The sequence below is a fragment of the Musca vetustissima genome, unplaced genomic scaffold (assembly GCF_032173495.1).
Source record: "Musca vetustissima isolate MV318-11 ecotype Yass unplaced genomic scaffold, APGP_CSIRO_Mvet_v1 utg978, whole genome shotgun sequence".
Taxonomy (NCBI): Eukaryota; Metazoa; Arthropoda; class Insecta; order Diptera; family Muscidae; genus Musca; species Musca vetustissima.
The window spans coordinates 137,128-153,474 of record NW_026882773.1 but is presented as its reverse complement, the minus strand read 5'-3'; the positions used below and the strand labels follow the sequence as shown (position 1 = coordinate 153,474).

General features: G+C 33.9%; 1 protein-coding gene across 1 annotated transcript; it reads left to right on the top strand.

The window, feature by feature from the left end:
* Positions 1–12,043: 12,043 nt before the first annotated feature.
* On the top strand, positions 12,044–15,945 carry LOC133329454 (protein takeout). Its single transcript, XM_061537926.1, has 4 exons — positions 12,044–12,123; positions 12,383–12,620; positions 15,435–15,568; positions 15,633–15,945. The coding sequence occupies exons 1-4, from the start codon at positions 12,045–12,047 to the stop codon at positions 15,932–15,934; spliced, it is 753 nt and encodes a 250-aa protein (XP_061393910.1). The 5' UTR covers position 12,044; the 3' UTR covers positions 15,935–15,945.
* The last annotated feature ends 402 nt before the right edge of the window (positions 15,946–16,347 follow it).

Below are 16,347 nucleotides of genomic sequence, written 5' to 3'. Positions count from 1 at the left end.
TTAGATCTATAAATCCTGCTGTGCAAATTGTAAATATATGTTTAAGAAAGAAATACAAAAAAAAATATATTTGAATTGTTTAGGCGGTCTCTCAATTAACCAGATTTTGTTTATTCAAAAAAATATATGTATATAAAAAAATTAATCAATGGTGACTTTACGATTTTCTTAAAACTTAATAGGAGAGAATACGAACAAAAACGAACATTGACAACGATCAGTAGATAGGTAGCAACATTTAAATTTATATGAAGCGATTTAAAGCTACCCAATAGGAAATGAAAGGATTGTGCACTGTAACCACAGCCTGTTTTTATAATATTTTATCGGAAAAAAGAAAATAGATTTGTAGTATCTTGTTTGTGTACTTTGTTATATATTATGACCAAAACAGAATTGATTTTCACAATTAAACATTTATAATTGCTATAATAGGACGATGCCAATTTTTGTCATGACTAAAAATATATTGTTTAGGTCCTAAAACATAAACCTATATGACCCCACTGGACCCATATATCGACTTAAATAATACTTTACACTCTACATTCCATATTTACTTCGAAACTATTCTCAAAATGTTGATTCATTCCGAAAGACGTAAGGCGGTTGGTTGGTCATTTATATGAAATAGGACGTTTGATATATTTGGTTGAAAAACACGCTCAAGAACCTCAAAATACAGAAAATTGGGGGTACCCTTATATGGGAGATATGCCTAAACGTGTACCGATATGTACCGATATAGCCCGTCTTCGACTTGACCTGCCTGCAGACAAAAGACGACTCTATGCAAAATTTTGGGGCTCTATCTAAATTCGTTTAGGCGCTAGAATTCTTAGAATTTTACGCTGATCAAGAATATATATACTTTATAGGCTCGGAAATTCGATGCGATGCGTTACAAACGGAAAAACAAAACTAATATACCCTCCATACTATGGTGGAGGGTATAAAAAGGGGGTTATATGGGGACTACCCCAAAAAGGGGGCGAATATTAATAATTTTTGGTAGGGAGATTTGTTACCATATACGACTACAAAATACCAAATTGCAGCAAATTCGGTTGAAAAACGCGCTCAAGAACCCCAAAATACCAAAAAATTTGGAGTATCCTTATATAAGGGGTATCCGAAAAAATTCACCTATATTTATAATTTTTTGTGGAGAGATTTGGTACCTATTAAGAACTCGAAATACTAAATACGATCAAAACTCCCAAAATACTGAAAATTAGGAGGATATGGGGGCTACCAGAAAAAGTGGACCTATATTTATAATATTTTGTGTGGACATTTAGTACCCAATAAGAACCCAATGTACCAAATTTCAGCGAATTCGTTTGAAAAACGCGCCCAAGAACCCCAAAATACCGAAAATTGGGGGGTACTGTTATATGGGAGCTATGCCTAAACGTGGACCGATATATCCCATCTTCGAACTTGACCTTTCTGCGGACAAAAGACAACCCTATACAAAGTTTCAGCACCCTACCTCAATTCCTTCAGAAGATAGCGTGATTACAAAAGACGGACGGACAGACAGACCATTTTTAACTTAATTGGAAAGTATCCAAAATGTCTTAATCGCACAATCAAAGGGGTTTGGAACTTCATTTACATGAAATCGGACAAAACATATATTGCAGCTAAACCAAAAACCGATTTCAATAAAATTGAATATAAACTTAACATCAGACATCATTTGGGTACTCTGTGCTAAATTTTGTATCAATCGTAGAAACGGAAGGTCTTTCGTAAATCTCTTTGTTCATAATGAGAAACAGCTGTGAGTTTCTGCTCTTCCGTTTCAGTTTTAACTTTAAGCTGATATGGTACTTGTTCCACACTTGCGAACATAGCAGTGACATTGCTTCTTCCATTGTGTCTGTTGAAATTTAAGTTCGCCAGAAACCCCAGAATGAGATGTATGTCTATTTTCCTGGCGAATAAAAAACTTCTTCCCAAAAAAATCTTCAAAATTTTAAAAGCTCGCTAAATGCTCAGGACGTTGAAGACCCTAGCCTAATTTTCCAATAAAAAAATAATAAATAAAATAAAAAATTGCATATAAAAATTCCGACCTGCCTTACCCCTCGGCGGTCAATGCCATACAACCCCCCTCTAATAAATAGTTTTTATACCCATCACCACACTGTGGTACAGGGTATTATGTCTTTGTGCATATGTTTGTAACAGGCAAAAATAATCGAGATAGACCCATGGTTCCTTTTGAGAATATGCATAGAATCACTTTCTGAGTTGATTTATGCATGTCCGTCCGTCCGTCTGTCTGTCTGTCCATGTTAAATTGTAAACAAAGTACAGGTCGCATTTATGATCCGAATTGGATGAAATTTGGCATAGGTCACTTATTCGGCCCAAGAACGAACCCTATTGAAATTGGGAAAAATCGGTACAGATTTAGATATAGCTCCCATATATATATATATATATATATATTTAACCGATTTAATATAAACGGTCCCTATATATCTTTCGATTTGCACGAAATTTGGTACAGGCTAATCATTTAGGCCTATAATGATGTCTGCCAAGTTCCATGAAAATCGGCCCAGATTTAGATATAGCTCCCATATATAGTTTCGTCCGATTTCATGTAAATGGTGCACCAAAGTCCCTATATATCTTTCGATTTGCACGAATTTTGGCATAACGTACTGAATTAAGTCTAGAATGATGTCTGCCAAGTTTCGTGAAAATCGGTCCAGATTTAGATATAGCTCCCATATATAGTTTCGTCCGATTTCATGTAAATGGTGCCCCAAAGTCCCTATATATCTTTCGATTTACACGAATTTTGGCATAACGTACTGAATTAAGTCTAGAATGATGTCTGCCAAGTTTCGTGAAAATCGGTACAGATTTAGATATAGGTCCCATATATAGTTCCTTCGATTTCATGTAAATGGTGCACCACATATATCTTGCGATTTGCACGAAATTTGGCATAACGTACAGAATTGAGTCTAGAATGACGTCTGCCAAGTTTCGTGAAAATAGGTTAAGATTTACATATAGTTCCCATATATAGTTTCGTCCGATTTCATGTAAATGGTGCACCAAAGTCCCTATATATCCTTCGATTTGCACGAAATTTGGCATAACGTACTTAATTGAGTCTAGAATGAAGTCTGCCATGTTTAATTGACGCACCAAGGAACCAATAGGAACAAAACGTTCTGAAATTAGTATAACGTATCCTGTGACAAGTTTGTTTGAAATCGCTTAATATTTGGATAGAGCTTGCATATACATTTTCGCCCGATTTCAAGTAAATTGGGCATCAAACTCCTCATGTTAGTCAGTTTGACATCAAATTTTGCACAACGTACAAAATTGAACATAGAATTACGTAGTTGCGTTTTCTAGAAGTACAGACATAGCCCAACGGATGACCTATTTATATTTGTTTGAAGTCGATTTACATACTTTATGGATAGATCTACGTAGATTCACATTTAGATAAATATCACATATTTTATTTCATCCAAGTTCATGCTAATAGTCCTGTTCAATATACCCATAGTGGTGAAGGGTATCATATAGTCGGCCCCGTCCGACTTTACTACTTTCCTTACTGGTTATTTTTATAAAACTACAAACTGGGATTGTGACTATTTTGCAAAACCAATATTCAAATGGTATCCCAAATAACCCGCCAACACTACTGAAATTGTAGACGCAGACACGGCCAAATTGTTTGGTTTATTGTTTTAACTAGCAATACCATCAACAACGTTATGTGCATTCGTCGCAAAGTGACGACACATAGCAGTGGGAAATTTATTGCAGTTGTTCTGCAAATGCCTTGTTAACCACGAATTCAGGCACCAACGAACTTCTCATTGAGGTGGTATCGCTGGTAACGTAAGTACTCCGATTTGTCACAAGAGACATTTGGGTATGAAAGGTTTTTTGGTTAAAGAAGCAATAAATAGTTTCTGGGGAGAATATCCCAACAATATCTGACATCCGAAACTATAGTCTTCCCTGCCTTACCCCTCGGCGGAAATTAAATAGTTTTTTTTATAAACACTACAAACTGGTATTCAGCCTGACTATTTTGCAAATACAAAACTCCGACATTTTTAATACATTTTTGAAAGCATTCTACATAAAAGCTCCACACGGTCGAACTTAAAGTATTTCTGCAGATGAGTACCCAAAGTAACAAATTTGATACGAACTCCAAATTACGTATATCAAAAATGTTGGTCGCCATATTATGCGTGCAATTACCCAAACTCCTGGTTCTATGAACTTTTGGCCAAGTATGGGGGTCTATAGTGGTCAAGACTCATTCTCGGAATAGACTTCCAAACTTCATTCAATTTTCTTTCGAGGATTTTTCCTCAATCCAACAGCACTTTTGACACCGCCAAGCCCAATAGCTTCGTGAGAGTTCAACAACAATTTTCTAGAAGTTATTTTCATTATATTTTTTGATATCGTGGGTTTCATGATAACTGCAACCAATTTTTTTTTTCTTGAATTACCCCGTGATTCAACATCTCTTTCAGCACCGCCAATACCATTTATATTATGAAAGGCCAATAAATACAAGAACGTGCAATTATCTTGAGTGTTGAACACAAAACGAACATCAAGGATTTAGAATGTATCTATCGGATTTTTCCAGAGTTTTTTGTTGCCACGTCCTCTCTGCACCTTATTTTAAAATATTATGTGTAGCGGTAAATCATATCGGAAATAAATTTGATGATTTATAAAATTTTTATGGAAGGCACCAGATGAAATGGATCTGTATAAACTGCCGCACATGAGCAACTTCATTTTAAATAGAAGTTCCACTATGTTCTTTAAATTTCTGTTATCGTCCAAACTACTCCTGTTTATCTTCATCCAGAGAGGACTACCATCCGATTGGGTTAGATCAGTAGATAGTGTATGCGAGTTGTATTTCAAGATCCTCCTCATGTTGGGCGCCATTCAATTAAAGTTGTATTCTATTATCTGACTTCTATGTTCTCTAAACATAGAAAAAAGCTGTTCTAAATGAAAAAAACAGGTGCATGTATCTGCAATTCGTTCTCGTAGGTGAGTGGAAAGCAAATAAAGCCTGCATTGTACCCATCAATGCACAACGCCCATGTTGGGCGCCAGCCCAAAATGTGAACACAAGGTACTCAAATCTGATAATCTACACTCTCTTCACTGTGTTCATCATTAGGAAAAAATGTTTACTACTTTTTAAGTCCTTGTACCATGTTGTACGCCTACACTTGGTTCGTCCGATGACGGATATGCACCACCATGTAACCAATCAGATAACGCTTCTAAAAACTACAAAAATCTTTCAACATTTTATTTCACTTTGCAAAAATTTCCAATTGGGTGGCCCACCATTAATACCTATTAGTTGGAAGCTGTTGCTGCTACTACCAACTTGCTGCCACCACACATTACGGCTACTGTTCATTCGCGACTGCAGCTGCACAACTACAATTGCCCGAACGTACAACATCACTTAGAACGAATGGTTTGGAAAATTCTATAAATTGATTTGAAATTCTGCGTTACATTGCAGTTCGTTACGGTATTCTATTCTATCGTTTTAACAACTTCGGCTTTCGATGTGATTTCGATCAACGGACAAGAAACAACTTTAAATTGATAAAAAACTAAAAAGAAAAAAAAAATACTTTTTTGGTTCAAGGATAACAAAATTAAATAACTTTCGGCTTATAATTTAAATTGTATTCAAGGATTACATTTGTTTTAAAGTGAGTGAAGTCGAAATGAATGTTGTTTGTTAAATGAAATATATGAAATTAAGATTTGAAAAAAAAAACTTAATATTGATTATTTAAAATTAATAAAAAAATAATTACATTTATATAAATAAAAATAAAAAGTATAAATAATGTACTGAAATTAGTGAAGTGAATAACTTGTATATGAAAAATGGTATATAACGGATATATCCTGAATTTATGCAAAAGCATATTCGATTTACTAAACCAAAAGGATAATATTGTGCTAAACACAATATTTTGAGAAAATTTAATAGTTTGTCTTATTCAATAGTGACATATTGTGATTGCAGTAAAATTATATTGTTATTTATTTAATTTTGTCTAAAATGTTATTTGAATCAGTTCGAAACGAATCGTAAAAAAACTCAATTTAAAATGTGCCTCAACTAATTTTTGGTTTTAGACACCATGTGTCCTTGGACTATTAGGACATTTAGTAGTTGATTTAGTCCTTTATGGGTAGCCGGTACTCATTTTAATCAAACTTGTTATATTGCAATATTTATTTCAAACATAGATTAAAGATGAAGTGTATGGGTTCAATCCAACTGGTTGAAAAACAATTTGTGGAAACTTACTTATCATTATAAAAGAGGAATGTTTAAAAATTTTCAAATCATATATGAGTATGTGATTTGTTCCAAACTTTTAACATAGTAATATTTCTGCCAAAACTTTAATTGATTGCGAATGTGTATTCTTTCGGCTTACTTCTTCTGTTTGGAACAAAAATATTTAAAAAGAAGGCCTCATGGTTTCATTTCATAATAACTTAGGAATTTATTATACCATTCACCACATTGTGGTATAGGGTATTATGTCTTTGTGCGCATATATTTGTAACAGGCAAAAGTAAACGAAATAGGCACATGGTTTCTTTTGAGAATATGCATAGAACCACTTTCTGTGTCGATGTACGCATGTCGGTCTGTCCATCCATGTATTTTGTGAACAATGTACAGGTCGCATAAAAGATCCGATTCAGATGAAATTTGGCATAGGTAACTTATTTGGCCCAAGGACGAACCCCATTGAAATTGGGAAAAAATCGATTCAGATTTAGATATAGCTCCTATATATATTTTCGTCCGATTTAATGTAAATGGTGCACCAAAGTCCCTATATATCTCTTGATTTGCACGAAATTTGGCACAGCGTAATGACTTAGGTCTAGATTGATGTGTGCAAAGTTTCGTGGAAATCGGTTCAGATTTAAATATAGCTCTCATATATATTTTCGTCCGATTTAATGTATTTGGTGCACCAAACTCCCTATGTATCTTTAGATTTGCACGAAATTTGGTACAGCGTAATGAACTAGATCTAGAATGATGTGTGTTAATTTTCCTGAAAATCGGTCCAGATTTAGATATAGCTCCCATATATATTTTCGTCCGATTTAAGGTAAATGGTGTACCAAAGTCCCTTAATATCATTCGGTTTGCACGATATTTGGCACAGCGTAATGAACTAGGTCTAGAATGATGTGTATTAAGTTTCCTGAAATCGGTTCAGATTTAGATATAGCTTCTCTATCTGACCAAATGAAAAATTTAGTATCGGTTGCAGAATGATATGTTTATTGATCCAATTTCATTTTTCTGGTCCTTTAAAAATGCGACGTCTATTAGGAGTAATCTGTTGAATATACCCAAAGTGGTGAAGGGTATCATATAGTCGGCCACGTCCGATTTTGCTACTTTCCTTACTGGCTTTTATATGAAATATACACCCCTATTCCGTATGTCGTCGTCGACACAAAACGACGTCGTAAAGAGTCGTATTTTGCAAATTTGTATTCCCCATGTCGTTATCGACATTTATCGAGAACTATTGAAACATTATTGACAAAGTTAACAAAGTGTGACGACGACGATGTCGAAGATTTATTCGTCATAATTTTGTTGACGACTGAAGTGATTGAAGAATTCGATTTTAAGAAATTAAAAAAAAAATAGTGAGCGGAGCAGTATAGTCGGACGGGGCCGACCATAGGATAGCCTACACAAGTACCACGGAATTCTATTTCTTTGCATTTGTTTATTCCAATATTTCGTGATATTTGCACTCCAATGCCCGATTAGAGGTCAATAGAACCTCTTCCTTACACTGGCAAATTTTGCAAATATTATTAATATTCAGTACAGTCCTTGTAATTACTTGTCCAGTTTCCCTTCACAATTGGTTGTTTTGTGATGTTCGGCTTTCAATTGTGGCTTATAGATCAACTGGAAAAAAAATATGTTTTCAGTCCACTTCATCCCAATATTATTATCTGATCATCACCGTAAATTATAGGCGTTGTCCTTGACCACAACTGGAATCTCATGGAAATTTTCAAAGCAATCTGCGCTATATTTCCGCCCTCTAGTGTGGTACCAAAAATATCTCAGTACGTAAGCACCTGTAAATATTTAAGTGTAACTCCCACATCTGAGTACATACGACCATATAACATACGACCATATAATTGGTGTCAATTTAAATGTCAACCACTCCTCTTGAACATACTATCAACTTCTCGGGTCAATGTCCTTCAGGGGCAAATATATACGCCATAGAATACAAAATTTGTATTTTCTCACACAAAAGTTGGGGTCCATTTGACCCGCTAAATATTAACCAATCTTTATCAAAACTGGCATACTTATTCTTTGGCCCAATCCCCTTCTCCATGTAAAAATTCGCGATGTTTGGATCATAATTACGGTCTCTGGAGCGACCAGAAAAACCGACAAAAATTAAGTATTTTGTCCATTTCATCCCCTAAATATTAACCCATCTTTACCATAAACAATAGGGGTCTTCATTGGACAGAACCCATCCTACATGCAAAATTTCGTGAAGATTGGTCCATAACTGTGGACTGTATCGTGTTTACAAATTATAATGGACAGACGGACGGACGGACAAACATGTCTAGATCGACTCAGCTAGTCGAGATATGATCGGTATATTTAAAGGTGGATCTAGGACCAATATTTCGCGGCGTTACAAACTCTTGGTACTGTACAAAGCTATAATACCCTGACAACATAGTTGTGTAGGGTATAAACATTTACAAAGATCCCTGGTATCATAACCGGACAACCAAATTATATCTGTTTTCATTCGACTTTTCCTCCTACTCGATCGGTGGGAACTAGCCTGCTAGAAACACTAAATTAGAGAAAAATGTTTCTAAAATATCGCGGATAAATTTGCTGTCTCTGTGGATCATTCGATCTTCAATAAATAACCTGATATGGATTTTTAACTTTTGTGAAAACAGAACTTCAAAATATTTAGCCACAAGCGAGCGGTATCCAATTCATTACAAATATAGTGTGCGTTACTACATCCACGGTTCCTGATGTTACGCATTTAAATAGGTATATATGAATGTATTTTTAAGGGTGTACACCGAAATCAGATGCGGGTTAAAATCGTATGCACTTTTTGGAAATTATTCGCCTTTTATGAGTCAAATTAAATTTCGCAAAATATACATGGCCCAAGAGTTTGTAATTTCGCGAAATATTGGTGCTAGACCCTCCTTTTAGTATACCGATTGTCATATCTCAACGAGCTGAGTCGATCTAGACATGTGTGTCCGGCACGATATAGGCCACAGTTATAGACGAATCGTCACGATGAATGAGGTATTGTTGTGGCACCCATCCGTTAATATTTAGATGAATGGTTGAAGTGGTTTTTTGGTCGATCTAGAGGAACCGAGCACCGCGAAATTTTACATGGGAAGAGGATTTAGCCAAAGGATACGCATGATCGTTTTGATGGAGATCGGATATTTAGTGGGTCAAATGGGCGAAGATTTTTTGTGTGAACGACAAAATTTACATTCCCTGGCGCATATATTTACACCTGTAGAACATATACCGTAGAAGTTGTTGGTATATCCAAGAGGAATTACTGATCTTTCAATTGATACCAATTTTATTGTGCTTAGATGTGAAAGTTATAGTTATCGATCCAGAATTTTGTGTTTACTCCTGAAGTATTACCATTACCGCACTAGAGAGCTGAAAATGTTCTTTTTGTCTGGTTTTCTGGTCGCTCTAAACGCCACAATGATAAGTCGAACATTACAAATTTTCTATGTAGAATGTCATCTGATCAACTAATATTTAAATTAAAAACTCCAGGAAATCATGTTGCCTTATGGCTAATGAGGGTATATACACTTTGATACGGTGTGAATGTGCCTCCTCGAAATACATATTGGTTTTAGACCACGTGTTTCTTTGGACCAATTCCGTTTCAGAAAATTTCGATAACTCTTGAAGGGAATAATCGATTTCATCCAAACCTTGCACATTTTGATATTTCTCCCAAACTTAATTTAAGTTCGAAGATGGGAAATAACGGTCCACTCCTTCTAAGGGGGTTACCAGAAGGAGTAGACCGATATTCCCACAATATTTTCAATATTTATAAATCCAAAATCAAGCGAATGAAATGATTTGAACCAAACTTTGCACAAGCTCTTACCTTTATCAAACTTACATCAAGTTTGAAGATGGAATCTATTGGTCCACTTCTTGTGGTACCTCCCCCACAGAGGGTCAAAATTTTCAATATTTATAAATCCAATATCAGGCTATACATTTATGCTGAAAAATAGCAATATAGGTCCATGTTTATAATTGTACCACGACATGTTAGGTATTATGAAGGTTTTAACCGCAGAAGAATCGCTCTACGTTTTGACATAGCTCCTATGCGTAATCCAAGGCAATTTTCGGTATTTTAGCGTTTTTTGGCAGCATTTTCCAATCAAAGTAGAGTCATCGACGATATCCAAAAATTACGAATAAAAAATGTGTGCCATACATTTAATATCGCTTGTAGCGATCGGGTTTTCGGAGAGGTATAAACATCTTTGCAACATCTTTCAATATAGATCCACATTTTTACATAGACCTATAAAGGCCCCGTCCATTTTCGGTATTTTGAAAGTTTTAGTCGAATTTCCCAACCTAAGCTTTAAAAAATCCAATATACATTCGTTTTTGGCATAGTATCCGCCATATTTTCGGTATTTTGAAAGCTTTAACCGAATTTCCCACCGATGTGACCGCAATTTTGAATTTCCTATACCAATACAGATCCTTGTTATTTAATAGAGCCCGTATAATGGTCACACTTATTTTCGCTACGTTGACGTTTCTAGCCCAGTTTTCCAACCTGAGTCTTTGTCATTTTGTATTTTATTTTCTCAGAGCCTAAAGAACTTATTACATATAAACATCCAGGAGATTTAAGGCATTTTTGAATGCATTCCGCTCGAGGATGAAAAAAAAATATATTTTCATCTGATTTTATGTAATGGTGCGCCAAAGACCCTACGTTTATTCTTCGCTGAGTGCTCTATTGTAAAGCCAGGATATTTCAAAGGCAGATTTCCTCTATCGAAGAGGGCAACTTTTTGACTATTGTCTCCGTTAGTTTGTTGGTATTCTTGTCTATGTCTTCAGTATTTAGAATGTCATAGTTGTGATGCCAGTTTCGAACTTTACCTAATTAGTCTTGAACTTGCTTCGCGGTGGCTATGAAATGTGTAACATAATATTATTGGCATAAAATATGGATTGTAGCCTACTTCAATATCTCCGAAACTTTATTATGTTTGTGGAGTAAATTTTCTTGATACCTCCCTTTCACTTTCGGTAGAAATGTTTGTTTCTTAAGTCTTTTGTTTCACAACAAATTTCTCATATAAATTATATGCTTATTATTAATAATAAATATTCAGTATAAATAAATTATAATTCTCCTCTATTAGAAAGGAAGTGAATATAAAAATTGGCACAAAATCAAAAAATTCAGTAAATCAAATTCTAACAATTCAGTAAACCAAAACCAACAAAAGAAAACAATTAAAGAAAGTGTTGATGGGAAAATTCACATGCTTATCACGTTTATTGTACTGGGAAGTGTTTTGCAAGCTCAATTCAGTGTTCTACTACAATTGTGAATAGTAATGAAACAAAAGTAATTAAATTTAATGACTGCCAGTGTTCGTTCGTTCGTTCGTTTTCCCATTAAACCGATAAATGGATGATAGTAATAATCTGACATTAATTTGAATAGAAGTTTGTTGCCCATTTCAAATTAACACTTTATAAAGAGTGATGAAAATCTAATCGATAAAAAAATAATTAAGATAATAATTCTATATTTTACAAAAATTTTTTTTTAATTATAGTCACACGAAACGCCACTCCTCAACACTAAGTCAAGATGAAGTCAACACTAGCAACCGTTGCATTGTTTCTGATCATTGCCCAAATGACGACAACTATTTGTGCTGTCACAATGCGTAAGTTTTAATAATATAGAATTATAAGCATCGTAATTAAAAAAAAAGCATCTGCGGTGAAAAAGGTAATAGTAAATATTCACATCGGGTAATTTTTAGAAAAAAAAACAAATCTCAATTATTTTCAAATTTCAATTTATTTAAATTTTTTCGAAGAGCTAACATCCTAATTATTTTTTTAACATCATAATATTATTTATATTTTTAAATAATATTTGTATTAACTGAATTTTGTTGTTGTTTTATTTTCCTTCTCCAGCTGACTACATTAAGGTTTGCTCTCGCAATGATCCAAAGATAAACGAATGTATTAAGAATACTGTTCACGATATGCGACCCTACCTCAAGGATGGTATCAAAGAATTGAATGTCCCCGCCATGGAGCCGCTATTCATCGGTGATCTCAATATCTTGGAAGGTGGCAGTGCGGGTATTAATGTTAAGGCGAAAGATTTGAACATCTATGGAGCATCGAATTTTGAAATTAAGAAACTGAAGTAAGCCACATAGAAATATTTTTCAAATATCCAAGATTTTTTTTATGTCTACGATTTAAAAAAACTATTAAAAGTCCATTATTAAAAAAAAAATTAAAAGTCATCGATTTTAAAAATGTTTTTCTAAAAGTCCTCAATTTATAGTTGTCGACAAATTAATCCTTAAAAAATGAAAGCCTTGTTATGGCCCCACACACTATACTGATTTTAAAAAATTCTTCGCAATGATATTTGTTGAAAAAATATTTACATTTAATTTTGTCGCACGCCTAGGTATTCTTTTAAAAAAATCAGTGCATCCACGCCTGGAATTCAGCCTGACTATTTTGCAAAAACAAAATACAGATGGTATCCCAAATAACCCGCCATGACCCTCATTTCATATGAAGATTATTAAGTATCGAATATAATCCGATTGGTAATAATATCTAAACCTATCAGATCTTAATATTTAACAGTCGGCCACCATCATTATGGAGATCTAATAACTGAACAAGTAAAAAGTCATTAAGTTCTGGCGGGACAAACTTTGTATAATCTCCACCATAGGTTGAAAATTATTATACCCTTCACCACTCTGTGGTACAGGGTATTATGTCTTTGTGCATATGTTTGTAACAGGCAAAAGGAAACGAGATAGACACATGGTTCCTTTTGAGAATATGCATAGAATCACTTTCTGAGTCGATTTATGCATGTCCGTCCGTCCGTCTGTCCGTCTGTAGATGTTAGATTGTAAACAAAGTACAGGTCGCATTTATAATCCGATTTGGATGAAATTTGGCACAAGTCACTTATTGGCCCAAGGACGAACCCTATTGAAATTGGGAAAAATCGGTTCAGATTTAGATATAGCTCCCATATATATTTTCGTCCGATTTAAGGTAAATGGGGCACCAAAGTCCCTCTATATCTTTCGATTTGCATGAAATTTAGCACAGAGTACTGAATTAGGTCCAGAATGATGTGTGCCAAGTTTCGAGAAAATCGGTTCAGATTTAGATATAGCTCCCATATATAGTTTCGTCCGATTTAAGGTAAATGGTGCACCAAAGTCCCTATATATCATTCGATTTGCATGAAATTTGACACAGAGTCCTGAATTAGGTCAAGAATGATGTGTGCCAAGTTTCGAGAAAATCGGTTCAGATTTAGTTCCCATATATTCTTTCGTCCGATTTAAGGTAAATGGGGCACCAAAGTCCCTCTATATCTTTCGATTTGCATAAAATTTGGCACAGAGTACTGAATTAGGTCCAGAATGATGTGTGCCGAGAAAATCGGTCCAGATTTAGTTACAGCTCCCATATATAGTTTCGTCCGATTTCTTGTAAATTGTGCCCCAAAGTCCCTATGTATCTTTCGATTTGCACGAAATTTGGCATATCGTACTGAATTAAGCCTATACTGATGTCTGCCAAGTTTCGAGCAAATCGGTCCAGATTTAGATATAGCTTCCATATATAGTTTCGTCCGATTTCATGTAAATGGTGCCCCAAAGTCCCTATATATCTTTCGATTTGCACGAAATTTGGCATAACGTACTGCCTTGTTTCGAGAAAATCGGTCCAAATTTAGATATAGCTCCCTTTTATTATATATTGATTTTAAGTAATTGACGCACCAAGGAACCAATAGGCTGATAGGAACAAAACGTTCTTAAATTAGTATAACCTAACCTGGGACAAGTTTGTTTGAAATCGCTTAATATTTGGATATAGCTTCCATATATATTTTCCCCCGATTTTAAGTAAATTTGGCATCAAAGTGCTCATGTTAGTCAAATTGACATCAAATTTTGCACAACGTACAAAATTGAGCATAGAATTACGTAGTTGCGTTTTGTAGAAGTACAGACTTAGCCCAACGGATGACCTATTTATATTTGTTTGAAGTCGATTTACGTAATTTATGGATTGATCTAGGTAGATTCACATTTAGATAAATATCACATATTTTATTTCATCCAATTTCATGTTAATAGTCCTGTTTAATATACCCATAGTGGTGAAGGGTATCATATAGTCGGCCCCGTCGGACTTTACTACTTTCCTTACTGGTTTTTTTTTTTTTGTAATCAGTGCATCTACGCCTAGGTATTCTTTAAAAAATATTTCTTTTTTAAAAATCAGTGCATCCACGCCTAGGTATTCTTTGAAAAATATTTTTTTTAAAAATCAGTGCATCCATGCCTAGATATTCTTTGAAAAAATATATTTTTTTAAAAAAAGCAGTGAATCCACGCCTTGATATTCTTCGAAAAAATATTTTTTAAAAAATTCACGCCTTGGTATTCTCTGAAAAAAATAAAATCTAAAAAATCACGCCCTGGTATTATTTGGAAAAATATTTTTTGAAAAAATCAGTGTCTCCACGAATTGCTATTCTTCGAAAAAATATATTTTTTTAAATCAGTGCATCCACGCCTTGCTATTCTTTAAAAAAAATATTTTTTTAAAAAAAGCAGTACATCCACGTTTTGCTATTCTTTGAAAAAATAATATTTTTAAAAATCCTCTGAAAAAATATATTTCAAAAAAAACCACGCCTTGGTATTCTTTGAAAAAAAGTATTTTTTAAAAGACGCATTGGTATTCGTTGAAAAACAGAATTTTTAAGAAATCCACGACTTTATATATTTTTTTAAAAAATACTTTTTAAAAATCCACTCCTTTGTATTCTTTCAAAAAAATTTTTTTTTAAATCCAGGACTTGGTATTCTTTGAAAAAATATTGGCATCTTAGTATCTCAAAAAATATTTTTTATAAATTCAGAACAGAAATTTACGCCTTGAATTATTTTTCTTATTCCAGAAACTCCAATAATGGCATGCGCTACGATTTCGAAATAAATCTACCACGTTTGCAGGGAGAAGGCAATTACGACATCAATGGTCAAATTTTAACACTACCACTGCGAGGCAATGGACCTTTTACCGGCAATTTCAGTATGTTTGGAGCCTCAAATTTAAAATTCTGAAATTATAAAATTTTTTTTTTTTTTTAATTTAGCCAACTTTTATGCCTTTGTGAAAATCCTTTTCGATGTCAAGGTAGTGAATGGTGAAGAATATCTACAAATCAATAATTTGGAAGTGAAAATCCGCACCGGCAAGGGACGTATCCGTCTGGAGAATCTCTTCAATGGTGACAAGGCCTTGGGTGATGTTGTCAACGATACCATCAATCAAAATTTCGAAGTATTTACAAATGAGCTGATTGGACCCATTGAACGGGCTTTAGAGAAGAAATTCTTAGCTATATCACGTAAAATTATTGAAAATTTCACATACAATGAATTGTTCCCCGTGTAAAAATACACACTTACGAAGAAGAAGCAAATTAAAAAATTAACAAAATTTAACAATTTTTTGATAAATGTTGTGCGGAAATTATTTTTATTTGTAGTCTGTTTGGTCCTAATTGGTCATTGTGATTATAGCTTTATTATTTTCATATGTATTATATAATATATTTTTTCTCAATATTCAAAAAAAAAAAAAAAAAAAAAAAAACAACTGGGCATACGTGATATGCCAATGTATAATGATTAAAATTGTCTTTAAGTTAGTAAACAAAAAAAATATAATTACTATTTTTTTTATAAAATGTAAATAAATAAAATGATTATATGCAAAACATTGTCTTTGAAAAAATATTCTTTAAAAAACCCACTCCTTTTTAGGTTGTTGAAAAATATTCTTTAAAAAATTAATGTCTTGTAAGG